Source organism: Apostichopus japonicus, chromosome 8 (genome assembly GCF_037975245.1).
Source record: "Apostichopus japonicus isolate 1M-3 chromosome 8, ASM3797524v1, whole genome shotgun sequence".
NCBI lineage: Eukaryota > Metazoa > Echinodermata > Holothuroidea > Aspidochirotida > Stichopodidae > Apostichopus > Apostichopus japonicus.
This window is the reverse complement of record NC_092568.1, coordinates 21996768-22013696: the sequence shown is the minus strand read 5'-3', so window position 1 is coordinate 22013696 and position 16929 is coordinate 21996768. Positions and strand designations below refer to the sequence as shown.

Below are 16929 nucleotides of genomic sequence, written 5' to 3'. Positions count from 1 at the left end.
GCAAACGTTGGTTTGATAATTGCGATTGTCACGTACCACACGAAATAAATCATACTGAACTACTCACATTATGGGTGAAGCATTCCTCAGCAGAAACGTGCAAAATTCCAAAGTCTCCCAGCTTAACTAGACCGGATTTTGTTAGGAAGATGTTGGCACTCTGAATATCTCTGGAATGATAATGAAGAAACAGAAGTCTGCATTGCCGAAGAGGAAATTTTCACTTTATGACTATAATTTTATAACTTTCACTAGTAAATTTCTCAATAGATCCAGCTCCAGTAAAATGTAGTTCCCCCCCCCCCCCCCACCTACAAACTACATACTTTCTACTAGCCCCTAACTATGCAATGAGCTGATAATTAACATTACCAATAAATAACATAACCAACTTCCATCCCAATCGTTATATGTACATTTTATCTGAAGAAGGAGAAAATGTTGTCACAACCTGGGTTAAGTGTCTTATTTTGAAGGGTAAGCCATTCTCTTTGTGGAGAAAAAGATTAATTGATTTTGAAGGATACCTGCTGGAAAAATTATTCATTTCATATCTATTTCCTCTGTCTATTGTCTATTGTTATCTAAACTGTGTAACCATGATAAATAAAATGCTTTTGTCACACCAATTTTATCGGATCATCTTCGTTTCTGAAATATTTGGATATATCCACTGTCGGACATGCTTCTCCTGTCACACCTATTTCCATCTGTCAAATCTGCATTTTAAATTGTCACTTCTTCTTTACATTTTCTATTTATTTTTGGCAACAGGAGAAGAAACTGTTAACAGGGACTGCCTTTACACTGCGAAAAAGCCTGTGCTATGTAACCATACAAGATGTCAGAGAGCCCTCAAGTGTTGATCCTGGGATCATCTTCACAGGCAGACTGAAATAAAAACAGACACTGCTTTCTTGTTTAAACTTGTTTTCTGTCTTGATAACAGTCTGCCTCTGAAATTGATCATACTAGCTTCAAAACATCAGGCCCTTTAACTTCTCTAAATCCATTTTTCTTTCACCTAGTTTTACCAATTACACTTACATTACTGGTCACATAAATTAACAGTTTACAGCTAAATCTTAACACCCAGTCTTCAGACTATGTTTTGCAGGTCAATCTAAATTGTGCAGTCTTGATACAATTTTCTATACTTACCTATGAAGTACTTTCTGTCTATGTATGTAATCCACTGATGATAAGATCTGGAAGAAATACCATATCACCATCTGAAACCAAGAAAAAATGTTAAAAGGTAAGATTTCGGACTTCATTACTCCTACTTTTTCTTTTTCATAATTGATTTTGGCCCCAAATCTGGATCTGTTTTGTCTATCACACATTTTCCATCCCCATCCTCTTAAGAAACTAGTACAAAATGGAATTGCTGTCCAACATAAAGCTCAAGAATAAAAAAAGGTTTAAATTGCTGCCAATAAAAGTATGTGATTCAGCAACAGGTTACAACTTTTCAGTAAAATTGAAAAGTTACTTTTACAGTGGATGTAAGTATTATCTTCCCATCACTACAGCTAACTAGCATTCAAGTGCATTCTAGTCAAAATGTTTCCTTGCATTTATGAAGCTAAAACCCTTTGACTTTCGTCTCTATGTAAATAAGAAATTACCCATACATATCACATGATCAGATACAAACCTCTTCTCCAAATAAGTTGTCTTGGATTCCAATTTTCTCATGGAGAGTCCCACCTGCAAGAGAAATATTTACATGAAGCGATCATTTCTTTCTAATGAACTAACAGGTGAAAACTGTATGTTTGCAAAGCAACAACTGATTCTGGTTTATGAATTTGTTGATAAAATATTTTATTAGCTTATTAGGAGATACTCATTGAGAATGTAAACATTCATTACATATGAACCATGTTCCACACAGGTCTTTCAAGTTAAAAAATACTTTGCAATAAGTAGGGTTTGGGGGTTTCTTTCACTTCTCTCATAGTCTTCATATTTTGCCAATTTTAATATTTTTGGATGCATTGTCAGTAAAAGAAAATAGGAAATTATGTGTCTGGAAATTTCAATGTAATCTTTTATTTATTTATTTGCAAACATCTCAGGGTTTGGCATACGTTCATTGTTCCTGCTGTGATTTTGTTAGAATCAAAGTTTATAAAGTAACTGATTATATTTTCAGGTTCCATTTTCTTTCCCTAATTAATGGGTTAAGTATCGTACCATGAGATGTCTTGACATTTCAACACAAAACACAGATTTCAGCAGTCCCATTACCTTGATGAGGTCATTTAAATTCTGTCCTAAAAACTGATGTAAATAAAATTAGTACCATTCTATAACTTGAGTTAGGTTTCTCATTTAGCTAAACAAAAATAAGGCAAAATGTGGCAAAAACAAATTGTGCAAAGATACTTAAGAGACTAGTTCAACAAATCTGGAAATACAACATATTGAATTGATTACCATTGGCATATTCAACTTCCATGTAAAGGCACTGTTCTTCTATAAAGAAGTTACTATAGGAGACAACATTTGCATGTTGCATCCATGACAACATGTCTAGCTGTGCTAGCACATTTTGTTTGTTCTCTTCTGAGCAGTGGGCTAGGCTTCTTTCCTTCCACACAATAAGTGTGTTATCCTGTAAGTTAAACAGAAAGAACACTAATTATTAACAGTCCATGAAAGTGTTATCCCGTGAGGTTTCTTATCACTGGGCATGGAGTTATTCAACAGCAAGCTTAACTATTAGTCCTCCCCCCCCCCACACACACACACCCCCTCTTCCAATGAGGTTAACCCTGTTGCTGCTTGTTATTTAAAGTAATTATGACAGCTGACTGCTTATGATACAAAAGAAGTTAAAATTGAAATAGTGTTAGACTCATAGAATTAGTGAACCTTTTTTACTACAGAGTACAGTGAGTGCATTCTAAATTCTTTTTCGGTAAGGGCCAGAAAGAATCACAGTTCTTTTCTTTGGTAAAAAGGAGCCAGAGAGAATCAAAATTTTCACTATCAATAAATTTTCACTATATAGTCTAGATCGAGCAATGTGCAGGATTAGCACAGTTAGATGATGAAGACTTAAACCTTAAGGTCTAACATGCTTGATTAGTAAACACACCATGGGTCCGATTTGGCCCATGGACCACATACTGATACCCCCAGCTATAGAGTAATAGATTGCAAAAAATTTGATGTCACGCTACGTGAGTTTGCTGGGTGACCTTGCAGACCCTCTTTGATGACTGCCTGAACCGTAGCTCTAATTTTAATTACATTCAATCTAATCAATTGACAGAACTGAATTGAAATACCTACGGGACACTTCAATATATAATGCTTGGGCGAGTACAAATGTGAAAAGATATTGATCTATTGATTGATTATCATTATAACTAGCCGAGTCACATGTGTCATTCATGCTTTCAGCCAATCTCTATACAAACATATATTGTCAATTACCTATCCTTTTGACTAAAGTATACATGACAAAACCGCCTTCATAGGAATAACGTATGCAACTTAACTTTAAAGCAACATCAGACCCACGATGATATGTTCACAGAATTTTTTTTTGTCACATTTTTTTTCTTCTTTTTTTTTAACAGCCGTACTTGACATTATGTGCTTTGAACTGTCAGTGTCACTTTAAGACAGGTTCATGTTTAGATAGCTACAGTTCTTGTCTCATGAATGTGATTTTGAAATGTTGGTAGATTAATGGTGGTTAAAAATCAAAGATACTTTGCTAGGAAGTGAGCACTATATGTTAACTCAAAGTTGACATACTTGACTGTAAAAGTATTAGTTTAGAGAAATTCACACAAAACTTGATGAAAAATGAGCATGCATGATACAACAGAAATTAGAACTACTCAACCCATTTCTAATATCCTCTTACTTATTATATTACTTAATTTCATTATTGCCATCAATTTATGCTGAAATATCACAAACACTCGAAATGTTGGATATCAAATCATTGTTTTGGTCAAGTATCCGATCGAGGTGGCGCCATAAACTTAGCAAGGAAACCTAGCATCTGGGAGGTTGTTTGTTGAGGGGTTCAAGCCCTGGCTGGGTATCAAAGAAAGGTGGGTTTTTCATCTAGCCTGAGAGACCCATGAATTTTCCCAATGGAATTCTAAATGGTTAACAACCCAAAAATGAGCTAAAACTGAAATTGGCTAGCCACAGAACATGAAGTATAAATTGCAAACCATTTGGCTTTCCCCGCATGTATGGGGCGATATGTTAGTGTCGTAAAATAACTGCCTTCTATTCTAATCTATTTCAAGACAGGGGGTACGATGAAGGGTAAAACTGAGAGCAACCTAATTTCGATTTTCACAGTTTTATCTTTAACAATTCTTCATTGTCACTTTTCTGGATAAAGTTATATCTTTGATTTACTCTCTATCAACTTTCCTCCCCCCCCCCCTCCCCCAAACTTTTTGTACTTTTGTTTAACAAAATTGAACGTGTTTAAGTTGCTAGACATTTCAAAAATTACTGTTCAAAATGTTTAAACCCACAGACTTATTGCCTAACAGCGAGGGGGGTAATTTCTAGAGAAAAAGATGGTCTAAGGCTAGCCACTAAAAGGGTGTAAATGTGTGATTACTTTTGGTCCTGCCAAAAATTTGCACATAGGGGGAATATTGATTCGCTTATGTTACTTGTGTGGAGTAAAGTGATGACACAACTCAGAGTTAGACAAACAACAGCTCCTTGTTGAATCCAACATAACAGTACTAAAATTCTTTGGTAGCCATGTTTCAAACAGAAACAAAGACAGAAATCTCCTTTAAGATCTAAGACAAACATACCTTTCAAACACCTTTAGCCCTTGTTGACCATATGTTGTTTTCAAACTGACATATAAAATGTAGTGTGTGAAGGATATGTATAAATGCAGTGTGTGAAGGATATGTATAAATGTAATGTGTGAAGGATATGTATAAATGAGAACTGTGGTTGTTAATAGCACTAAATACAGTAGGTCTTGAAGGGAACATTTGTTTGAAAGTAACACTCCTGTCAAGGACAAAATCATTCAAACAAACATCTGATATTTCTGAGTATTCAAAGTTTTTTGAGGAATCAGTGACCATATGCCACTTAATTATCACTTTTATTGGCATTTAAAGAAGATGATGTAACAGTCTAAGTTCTGTTAATTCGAAACTAGTAATACTGCACAGCTGCTGATAACAACTGACAGAACTTCTAGGAGCACATGAAAACAATAATACTGCTACTTTGCCAATGGTTATTGCATGTAACATTTTCATGCTTGTTTTTTTATTTTAGAGTTGACATTAATTGGTAAATTTGCATTGCTAGTGGATATTAGAATCGCTTAACAACTTTTTTCAGCTTGATGACTCATGTTTTGTGTTGTTTCAGATGTGAATAAATAGAAAAACACCTTGGAATTTTTTTTATTTACAGCTTTGCATGTGATCAACACCAATGTGAAAATCTTTTGGCTGGGCGATGAAACGTTTAGAATTATGTTACAAGAAACATATTTGATTTTAACATTCTGTTGATAAAATCAGACATGAGCCTGTCTTCAGACTCTGAAAGTAAATTTGGCAGATTAAGTGGTGATTGCCGTCCTGACGGAGGGGGTCTAAGGGAAGGGGATGTCCCCCTTCCCTTCTGGTAACTTCTTTAAAGTGTAGGCCAGTTCGTACACTGCGTGCAAATATGCATTACATATGCAAATATGCATTACATGCATAACAAATAATAAGGGCATATATGTATATGTACACTGAAGATACCAAACAGTTCTTTGTATAGTAAAGCATGGTGCTATAGACAGACACTGGTATCTTGCTCTACTTCAAATGTATTTAGACAGTCAATGGAGTTGATGTGTCAGTCAATCCTCCTAGGGTGTCAAATGTACAGATTCTATTGTGTCTGAATTTAGACAAATACTAGGTTTCATAATAGGTCACCAAGGGTCATGTGTAAGATAACCATCTCTATTGACATGGTTGAATGAAGAAATCATGGATACCATACCAGGGGGAACTGAGATGACCTGCTTTCTAGCTCCAGAGAGGTAATACACCGATTATAGTCATATGTACTAGAGTGTAATAAAGTAAGTATATATGTGCTGAAAGGACTATACACAGTAGCAGCATTGGTAGTGCAAGTAGTTCTTGAAAGCTAAGCTTAATCTTCAGCTACTCTGTGTAACAAAGAGAAATTTCAAATACAGAGCTAAGTATTAATGTTTTAGGAAGTTTGTAGTGACATTTTGAATGTGATAGCATCTGTAGTAAATCAAATAAAAAATTTGAAGGATAATAATTGAAACGGCAATGTTTTAGGAAAAGCGACACCAATTTGGGATTTAAAAGAATCCTTCTAGAGAGACAAACTGGTTTGATCGATGGATCGATTGTCTCTAGAATAGTGAGTACATTAAGTACTATACAGTAAGTTTGAATTTACATACATACATGTATGTACACAATGTTCTTTGAAACTAACACTCGGTTTGCACAGACCACTTCTTATTGGAAGTTTGAAACAGATGCAATTTATGCCATCTAAGAATTTCATTTGAAACACAATGGAAAAGTGATCAAGCTTATAATCTCCAAACTATTGATGCAACACAACAGGTGGCATGATTATTTACACCATCCACTGTGTCAATCAATAAAGGAGACTTTGAGTCTACACTGGTGGCTGAAATATGAATGACCCTTATATTGGAAATAACAAAGTCCCAACTTGTGCATTGATTATGTCCCACAGGGCCGAGCCATTGGTAGTTTCTGGAATCATTTCATTACCTAAGAGAAATCAACCTCAGATTCAGATATATGGCTCCTTATATACTTCTAACGCCTCACATACTATTTTTGGAACAATTGAATGAACTGTATATAGTAAGATGATCCTACAAACAATCGGGTCATAAATACTACAGGCTTCTGCTTCAGTTCTTCTTTTCAAGTTTCACATTTATGATCTCTAAGGGTGGTCATCATCTCTAAGCTGAAAGGGGTCAATCATATATTGAAGAATCCAGTTCCAAAAATGTGATTGGGTATTCGAGTTCCTTTCCATGTTTCTGATCAATGATGTCAGAGAGGCACTGGGGTTACTACAGGCCAGAAACCTGCAATTATGATTTGGAGGGGCACCAGCACTCTAGGGATGGGCATATTACTTTAAAGGTCCTATAACTCTATCATGATATTTGTATGTATGATGGTGGCACAGATAAAGGTGGGGGAGGGGGTGGTGTGCAGGTGGGCACAACAGTTTGCATTAAACATACAAGTCTTCCAACCATATTTCATTCACAAGCCAAATACATTTGGACTATTTACTGACCGAATGCCGGTGGAATTTGCTGTCTGCAAGTAGAGCAATTGAAGGCATTGGCATTTTCATGCCAGTAGACATTACAAACAGAAGTACACATAAGACTGGTAACAATCGTTGGTCAAAGAATCGCCATGATTTCTGTACCTAACAGTATTGCTTAGATTACAACAAAAAGTGCTGAGCTGCTCTTAATGCAGTAACTGATAAGTTTTGTAATTCAGGAATATTGTCCGTGAGAACTTCATTTTAGCCAGTAGACTTTTAAGCACTGCAGTGTTTAGCAAGTGGCTAGATTAGCGAAGTTCTGGGCCTGCTTCGCTATTTGGTTAACTTCATACCATCTCCAGAACAAGCATTCATGAATACACTGAGTCACTGACTAAAACTTGAATCTTACTTGTCATGGACTCAAGCCAGGCCTAGTAGTAGTAGTACCACCACTAAATACAAGACATATGTTCTTATGCAGACTGGTTCATTTTCCATGGCAGACTATGAAAACAATAGGCATAGAAATGAGTTTTATGCATGGTGAGCAACTAGCCTAATTTATATCTAACCCTAAGTAATTGCCCCAGTCTGTTTAAGACTAGATTGTGACAGTAAATCCAACGGTATTGTGAAGTGATATAAAAACCAGCCAATTTATCTCTGCTGTTAACATGGAATCAATACACGAACATAGTTGAAAAGTCGTTATGTTAAACCCCACTATATTGGAATTATTGATCGGTGAGCAACACAATTTGTTAACGTGAACGTAGGTTGTCGAAGTTAGTGGTAACGGTGCCTTAGTCATGTCGTCTGCTGTTTGCGAACTACGACAGTCCAAGGTAATATAACGGTGTGACGGCATGTTGCTCCTAACGTTACGCTCTCTAGATTACTATGTTGGCTAAAGTTAGCCTACGAGAAGAAGGGCCACATAAAAATCTAACTTGTTTTCACACCTTTTTTGTCCATTTTGAAAACTGATTTTTACACATACGTTTACCTTAGTCTTTCTATACAAGACTGTCTCGCCAAATGCCCCACTTCCGAGTATCTTGATAAAGTGGTAAACATTTTCTTGAAAATTTTCAAATGTTGAAGCAATATGGGCTCCATTGCTTTCCATGCCTAATGAAACCGAGCGCTGCATATTGCGTTGTTGACGACCAGAATCGGGAGTGATTACTATCCAGGGTCGCATCATTGCTTATGTTAATAAGATGTATTGTTTCAGACGGAGTCCAGACAGAGTGCATACCTGGGAAAGAGAAAATGTTGTATTTTTTTACAGAAATGTTGTGGAAAATGAATAAGATGAACCTTAGTCGGTGTAATTGGATCAGAACAGTACATCGTACAAATGTAGTGTGCGATTTCATGCGATTAGGATTTCAAAATTGTCCGCAGACTCTAGGCTCCACATTGAGTATCGTAGTAAACATATATGTCAAGAAAATCTTAACAGGTGATGTACTACCAAAGTTGTGCGCGCGTGGTGTTTTCTATGTAGGGTACCGGGGCATGCGTGGAGTAGAAATAGCTATCAGATATGCCGCTTCACGCGAACTGGTTAAAAGTCATGTATCTATATAATATAATTTAAAGAATAAGTTTATAAGAATAATTGTCCCCGGCGTCCGGCATGGCTCTCGATGCCTCTGGCTACTCCTATAGACCAATGCGTTTTTGCATTTTTCTTCTCGTGGTTGGTAGGGTGAGGGTAAGTTTTTGAAAACAATATTGGTCAATACTGTCTATACTTTTCCTGCAACAGGACAGATAATTAATCCTACCATAACTTGCGCCTCATATCAGCAGAAGCTGACCCCGGCCTATGCGTGATTGGCTTAAAGTTCCTCCAATTTGATTGACTTTATTTTTTTACAACATACATACCTCAGCTCCGATAACAATGGGCGTGAATTGGGGTCGACTGTTCGGCCAAGCCCCCCCCCCCCAACCTTTTGTAGTTTGGGGCCCCTAATGGAAATCGTCACTGGAGAACTTTCCCCCTTTCGTTTGGTATTAAAAACTGACACGCCCGCACAAACTATTCACGGAATCGCAGTTCAGTCATTATCAAGTTTCATACACTTATAATAATCACTCATGTTTTCATCTCGACAGACCAAAACAATAACAAAGAACGGGACATCATTAATTGTTTGGTTTGAATTTTTCTTTCCCTCGATCTCTGCGAATAGGCCCAAATTTTGGCAAACTTTAATACATCGTCGTGACTGTGTTTTTATTTACTAAACAATGGTACAGAAAAGAAATATTGTTTAGACTGTCTAGATGGAATGCATAATGGGGATTTAAGAAAGCATTTACAACTAAGCTTACCTGTGTAGCTTATATAACTGCATCGGGAGAGTTCCTTTAAGTCCGAACAACCTTTCGCAAGTTTTCTAGTCACCACGTTAATCTTCGTATATGTTGTCGACTCTTCCTTCTAAATGATTTATTTACGTCATAGTGAAACCACATCCAGCCATTATCGTGCGGTATACTGGTATTGTGGTTTAACCATAGATGGGTTTAACCCATCTATGTGAAATATGCCATACAGTTCAATATCAAATTCCGTTACAGTATAAAGGCCTATATATGACTGGAATATAAAAATATCCATGCATTGACATGGTATGTATTTCACAATCCAAGCTCCTGTTTTTATTAGAAATATGAATATTTTGTGTACTGAATAATCAATTAAAAGCACTCAGCGATCGGGATAAAGTACGTCTGAACTCCTTAACTGCATGGATTTTCTTTACGTTCAGTATCTTAATATTTTATAAACCCTCATTAAGAATAAGAGTACAGGCAAACTATAATGGTGTTATCGTGGCTTAACACTAATCCAACTATCCGTAAGTCTGGATTTGTCGTCTCTTTGTAGTCTTCAAATAACGAACTGACAATTACCAACCCTCTCGAAATAGATAAAAGAAAATCTGTAAAAGATTGTAAGATACTTGTTTCCACTTGGCTGGGTTATAACTTCATCTCTAGTGTAATGAACGTATAATGGGGCATGGCTCTTAATAAAAGGAACGAAGATTTTGCGATCGATACCCCCCTAAGAAGTTTCACAGGTACCGCTATTTAGAATCAGACGTTACTTTCACAGTTACGCGGGAGGTACAATATTTAACGGTGTTTGCTTTGCTATTAGCAAATAAAGAAAGATTGACCTCTATTGATCTATCTGTGTAGTAAATTTAAACTCCCTAAACGAAGAAAGTAGTCCTACAAGGGTTTTGTTGATGTCTTTTAACGGAAACTCTTTTCTAAAGAAATGATAAAACGCTTTTGTCTATGAAAAGATTAAAACACAATTGTGGATTTTCAAGTGGTTTCAGTCTATTTTGATGAGACCTTCGAAACACGCGCCTTGACCCAAAGTCCGTGAATGAAACGTGTAGGTCTAAAGACTTAGCCTAGGTAGTAGCCTTATCCTCAAACCATTGGCTGATGGCTCCCCGGTGTCCCCTCCAACCCCCCCCCCAAATATTTATCAAATAGAAACTAATTACACATCAACCGAACAGAATACAAAGCTTCGTTGTTCCAGATCAGTTTAAAAAGATGAATATTAACACAATTCTGATATTTTATCAAGTAATTCGTCGTTTGATATCATTACATCAGGAGTAGGCCTCTGCCTCTAATCTCAATGGCTATGGTTCTTCATCTCCCTCCTCAAACATCTCTCATAATAGCATCAGATTCCGACATCAAATGTTCAGATGGAAATTGTAATCAAGGAAATTAAAACATGTTCAGTTATGACCGCATTGTTATTGTCTAATCAACAAATCCAGTCTCATCCCAACCCCCCCCCCAATTCACTCTGTGATCAGAGGTGTCGAGAGCCACAACCGGCCGTGGAAGGGGGAATAATCAATTTGTCTAGTCAGCCTTTTCCATTCTTCATTATTCCTCAACTATATGGAAAAATTCCTTAATGTAAAATACATAATCTTTATCCCATATTTTCACCTGGGTTGCCTAATTGAAGCAATCTCCTCTTCTCATGAGGCCCGTCAACCATTTTCCATCTAAAATAAATACTTTTCACCTTTTCTACTCTAAAGAACAAATTTATCCAATATCCAGTGCACAATAATGAAACAATAGAAAAATGTTTGTGGGGAGAGGAGAGGGGCAAGGGATGGGAATGGGTATTATTCTTGCTGGCCTTCACCCCTGATGATCCCCACTTTATCAGACACCGACCATAAAATGACCCATATTTTGTACAAATTTTGTGTACAAAACACATCTTAGAACTGGGCAACATGATCAACCAGATGACAAATATGACAACATCAAAAAATATGACGATATCTTCAGAAACCACACTTTATTGCACACAATTTTGTTATATCCAGTGTGGATATCAAACAAACCTCATAGAAAAAAGTAGTAATTTATTTACATGAATATTTCAAATACTTTGTTTCACAAACATATTGGGAAAAAAAAAAAAAAAAAAACATCATTGACAATAGTGATGCCGATAAAAAAAGAAAAAAAATTCTCACCATTCATAGAATAACAAACTATCTGTGAAATATAAATGCACACACTTTTACTACATACACACACTTTAATACATACACACACAAACGACAGCATGCTGACTGGACAAACTATGTCACAGACAACAACGCAATCCTCCTAAAAAAATACAAAATAGGGATTAAGAAAATATTATTATGTTTGTTCATATCGTCGAAACTATTTTTTTTTTCACTTGTGAGGCTTCTAAAGTAGAGACATATTGGTTCAAAAATTAAACATACCACTCCATATGCAGGAAGTGAAGGAATCCTTTTCATTCCGCCTCAAAATTGGAATAGGAATTCCTTGTGGATAATTTTCTATTAAAATAGGGATTTTTCCTCTTTAACTGTAATAAAATAAAATAACTAGCTGAAACCACAATGCAGGAACAGAGAAACAAGTGGAAGAAGAAACTCAAGCATAAGAAAGAAACCATCAAGATTTAAAAATCCAATTATGTACATCCAAATTCGATCCTATTATTGGATGATGACTAGGACCGTAGATCTTCAGATGCTTAACCCTGTACTGTTACCTTATCTTCTTGCTATATATATATATATATTTATAGATATAGGTATATATATATATATATATGTATATATATATATATATATATATAGCTTATTTGTTTCACTGAGCCCTTTGTGCAACCTGATACTTCACCATCAAACTATCTATTCTATCTAATACATATAGATAGAGGTAACCTTACCTAGTATTCTGTAAATCCATATATCTCATATATATATATATATATTTTTGTATTGTTCTGTCATATGTGTGGTGTTACTTTCAAATTACCTATTCTACGTAATACATACAGATAGAGGTAACAAGTATGAGGCATGAATTACAGAGAGCATCCAAGTATTCTAGGTAAGGTTACCTCTAACTGCATGTATTCTTACTCATCTAATACATGCAGCTAGAGGTAACCTTACCTATAAAACTTGGATACTCTCTGTAATCCATGTCACATACTTGTTTCATCAAGCCATTCCTTTTGTATGGTTCTGTAATAGGTGTGGTGTTACTATGTCATACATACAGCTAGAGGTGACCTTACCTAGAATACTTTCCATGATACTCTCTGTATTTCATATATCTCATACTTACTCCACAGAGCCTTTGTTGTTGTTGCATCCTTCTGTTATAGGTGTGGTGTTACGTTCAAATGACTTATTCCATTACTATATGCAGCTAGAGGTAACCTTACCTATCTCATACATGCAGATAGAGGTAACCTTATCTAGAATACTTTCCATGATGTATTCTGCAACCTATACTAATGTTCAATTTCAGTGTATAGCATACTTGAGACGGCAACCAATACAGTCACATGAAATACACACTATGTTGCCATGAATATGCAGGAAACATGAAAACACAATCAGACCAGTCTGAAATTAAAAGTTCCTTTAGTTCCTCTTAATCTGCTTAATCTCATTGTATACATTAGCTATTTGACCCTTAATGTAAAGAAAGCAATAAGAATGATTATGTTTATACAACATCGTCATGATGTTAATTGTTCACAGATATTCACCGATAGTCATTGATAGATCATTAATGATGAATGATTAATTAGACATTAACAGCACATCACAACAATTGTGCAAGCTGTCTGATATGCAAAACAGCAGAACTCACATTCATTATTTTTTATCCTTGACGATCAAATCCAAATATTTTGATCGGTTGCCATGGGAGAAGAACATGACAAAGAAATAAACTTTCATTATTGCTTTTTAAAAGCAAATGTAAAGTGAAACTACTTCGATAAGATCATAGACGATGGTGTAAGTAACGTTATCCGTGTTACGCTGATTTTGTGCCAATATTGAAGGCAAACGTGCTAAAGAAAACTAACACACAGACTCGTTTAGTTTACAATGATGTAGTAAACTTTACCCTGTTTTGTTTTTCTTTTTCCCACAACTCATGAAATAGTCCAAGAATTAGTAACTGAGAGCTAGTATGCTAACTAAGGCAAGACAATTTATATACTGTTCATAGTAAATGAAATTAAAAAAAACAAGAAAATAGTTGACACAAATTCTTCTAATTCACTTGACCTTGAGAGCGATTACTTAATACATCACACAAGTTAATAAGCCAATGTTTAAAAAAATAATGATAATAATAAATCCTCATATTTGGAAGAAAAACATAAAGAAGGCCATTTCAAAACTAAGACTTCACATCAAGAGAGGACAATTGATAATAAGAAAACAACACAGTTTTGAAACAAAATGCCAAACTTTTACCGATGCCTCATTAGATGAGAAGAATGGCCTATTTGTATAGTACATTATTGCCTGTTTATTATGCCCTAGAACTTCAAAAGAGATATCGTAAACTCTACTTAACTTTGATAGTCTGCCTTTCTCATTGGACAGGATGAAACTACTCTACTGTATCTTACAGAAAGAGGAAAGTTGAAACGCGACGGCAAAGAAACGGTAGCAAAGACGAGCAAACAAACAAGACCCTTTTCAGTTCTCATTTTCTAGGGAACTGTCAGAATAGTCTGTGGTTATAGCAGCTTATTGAGGTTTCACTCTCCATTTTGTTGTAGATTTAAATTTTATCACCAACAGATTAAACTACAGAAATTGTTAGGTTAAGAAAGGTAATTACCTTAGACACTGACAAAATACTGATGGCAAAGTAATTTATGAACATTCCAGGAGCTATGAATCTAAATGATCACCTCATTAACATAACACAAATATAATATCAAACACTGTGTTTTTTTTAGGTCTTTGTTTCAGTTCTGTTGATTTTGTTATTCATTTTGTAAGAAATAAATGAAAATTGCTTGTATTAGCTAAACCTGCTGACGTTGTTTTTTCAATTTGTTTTCTCCATTTCTGTTCGTTTTCGTCTTTGTCGCAATTCATAAAAAGTAAAATGATAACACACATGATATAGATGTAATGGAAGACGCATTACTAGGATTTGATCAATATCCACACTAACTATTGCCAACTCGATACAATATTCTGATTTTTGCATATATAAACATTTCTAGTTATTTTCAAATACATTTCTTTCTCATATTTCATGTAATATATAATTGTCCTCATTTTGAAAAAAGTTCCTTTTTATTTCCGCTCCAATATAATTTCACAAATAATCACTATTTTTAATCTTCTATTGGATGAGCTTAAAGGCATTGAAGACTCGCCCCAAACCGCGTGCCCCCCTGTGAAAAAAGTTAACTTTCCATTGCCTGCAAGTGACGTTTTTCTCTTGTCGCTACAAAATGAAGACAGAAATGTAACGTGATACCTTGTTATCTTTAGCTGGACCTGAGATGTCCATCGCTGTATCGTTTGTATACTGTGCTGTGGGTATTGACCGCAGCTGTATGTACTGACTGTACACTAGTGTTTAATTACCGACGGTAGCAAGCTGTGTGTGTATTTTCTGGGATCGAAGTTGGTACCTAACATTTCTGTTACACCTCATTCGAAACTAGGTCACATTATTGGCATTAGATGTTTCTTTTTGCGCGAGTCCTCACACCCTTTAAATATTGAAAAATAAAAGGGGGGGGTGGGTCTTTGTTCAGTGTATGTTATGCATATCTATAAACCATTCTTTCTAAAGCAAGATTGCTTTAAGCATCAAACTCAAATAATATGTTAGCCTATCATGTCTTTTGTTTAGCTCAAAATATGTTTTTTGCTATATTATTATTTCTTACCTACAGCTAAACTACAGCCTAACAGATAAACAGCAAATAATTCCAGTGTGAAACAAAGGTTTTCTCATTTACTACTCCAGCAACCCCCACTGTTTCCAGTTCTATCTAAACCACAGATAGACTCCTCCCATTCCTCTTTCCAAAGGGTTAATTTAACATTTTAAATGGTAGCACCAAAAACATTAACAGCCTCGTAGAGTGGTCTTTGGATATTTCTGGTTGATGCTCAGCCCCTGTCTCTCTCACTCAGCATAGTCCTGCCTTGATACAGCCCCAGTATCTTACATGCAATTGTTTGGTCTTACCCCATTCACTTTCATTTTTACACCCTATCCTCCAATCTCCTGAAGCCCCATTCCTCTACCTTCTACCCTCTACAATGCTATACTCCCTGATACCCCATCCATCCCCTTTTATTTGAACCCCCCCTGTTCTTATTTCTCTGTATCCCACTCCCCCCCCAAATGGTGTAAATCTCACATCGTATATTTTTAATCCTTCCTTGCCCTAATCTCTCCAAGTCAAACCCCTCCCTCATTTTGTTAAATCGTACAAATTTATATCCTAAGCCTTCCTTGTCCTATATCTATGTCTTAACACCTCCCACACCCCCCCACATACCCCCCGGCCATTCTTATTCATTTGACTCCATTTTCTAATCCCTCTGTGCCCTTTATAATAGATCAAATTTGTCAGATATGATACAGTTTATAAGGCTCAGAGTAAACTACAGCAAAAAAAATCAAAGAAAGAAAAAAGAAGAAAAAAACCCCCGAAAGGCTTACTAGGCTGAAACTCATGCATTTAGTTCCGAGGATCACAGATTAGGATACTGTACAAACACTCACACAATATACCTGAATCATTCATATTTTAGTAAGATAAAGAAGAAGAAATGTCATTCACAATATTAAATTTTAAAAAAAATCTCAAGGCAACATGGTTTGAAGAAAAGAGAAAAAGCAACAAACAGGTGACATACTTTCACCTTTGGACTCAAACATTCTTAAAATCTTCTTGGCTGTCTACGTGGTCGTCTACGCCATCATTGTCTTGGTCCGCGACCTCTCCAATGGACCACCGACTGTGTATAAAACAAGCCATTATCAGGTGACCTACAAGTACGGTACTACCAGCTTTGTGGATTCAAACGTCTCTGTCCCTCTTCAGCAGGAGGGCGATCTGAGCTTGCAGAGTGGATATCTTGTCATCGTGGTCTGAGAGTTTCAAGTGAAGCTGCGGAGAGTGACGGAAAGAGAGAGAGAGGGATTGCAAATGAGATCAGATGAAATTTG

General features: G+C 36.0%; 2 protein-coding genes across 8 annotated transcripts in view; both read right to left on the bottom strand.

Annotated features, from left to right (window-relative positions):
- The window catches only part of LOC139971085 (serine/threonine-protein kinase Nek9-like), a 215683-nt gene extending 205868 nt beyond the window's left edge, over window positions 1–9815 (bottom strand). For 4 of the 7 annotated variants that reach the window (XR_011794314.1, XM_071977266.1, XM_071977268.1 and 1 more), the window contains exons 1-6: window positions 9691–9814; window positions 8342–8602; window positions 2446–2623; window positions 1661–1713; window positions 1162–1232; window positions 68–170 (exon numbers count right to left, since the gene is read on the bottom strand). Coding sequence is in view for 6 of the 7 variants with exons in the window: in XM_071977266.1 (XP_071833367.1) it covers window positions 68–170; window positions 1162–1232; window positions 1661–1713; window positions 2446–2623; window positions 8342–8548 (612 nt within the window). In the remaining variant the exon portion in view is untranslated. Of the gene's footprint in view, window positions 1–67; window positions 171–1161; window positions 1233–1660; window positions 1714–2445; window positions 2624–7913; window positions 8222–8341; window positions 8603–9690 lie in introns of those variants that run through there. The other 3 variants (XM_071977264.1, XM_071977265.1, XM_071977269.1) reach the window with 3 other exon arrangements.
- Window positions 9816–11701: 1886 nt separating this feature from the next.
- LOC139971053 (serine/threonine-protein kinase Nek9-like) overlaps window positions 11702–16929 on the bottom strand; it is a 73690-nt gene continuing 68462 nt past the window's right edge. Inside the window, exon 22 of the mRNA XM_071977215.1 lies at window positions 11702–16870. Coding sequence (XP_071833316.1) covers window positions 16781–16870 — 90 coding nt within the window. The 3' untranslated portion in view covers window positions 11702–16780. The remainder of the gene's footprint in view (window positions 16871–16929) is intronic.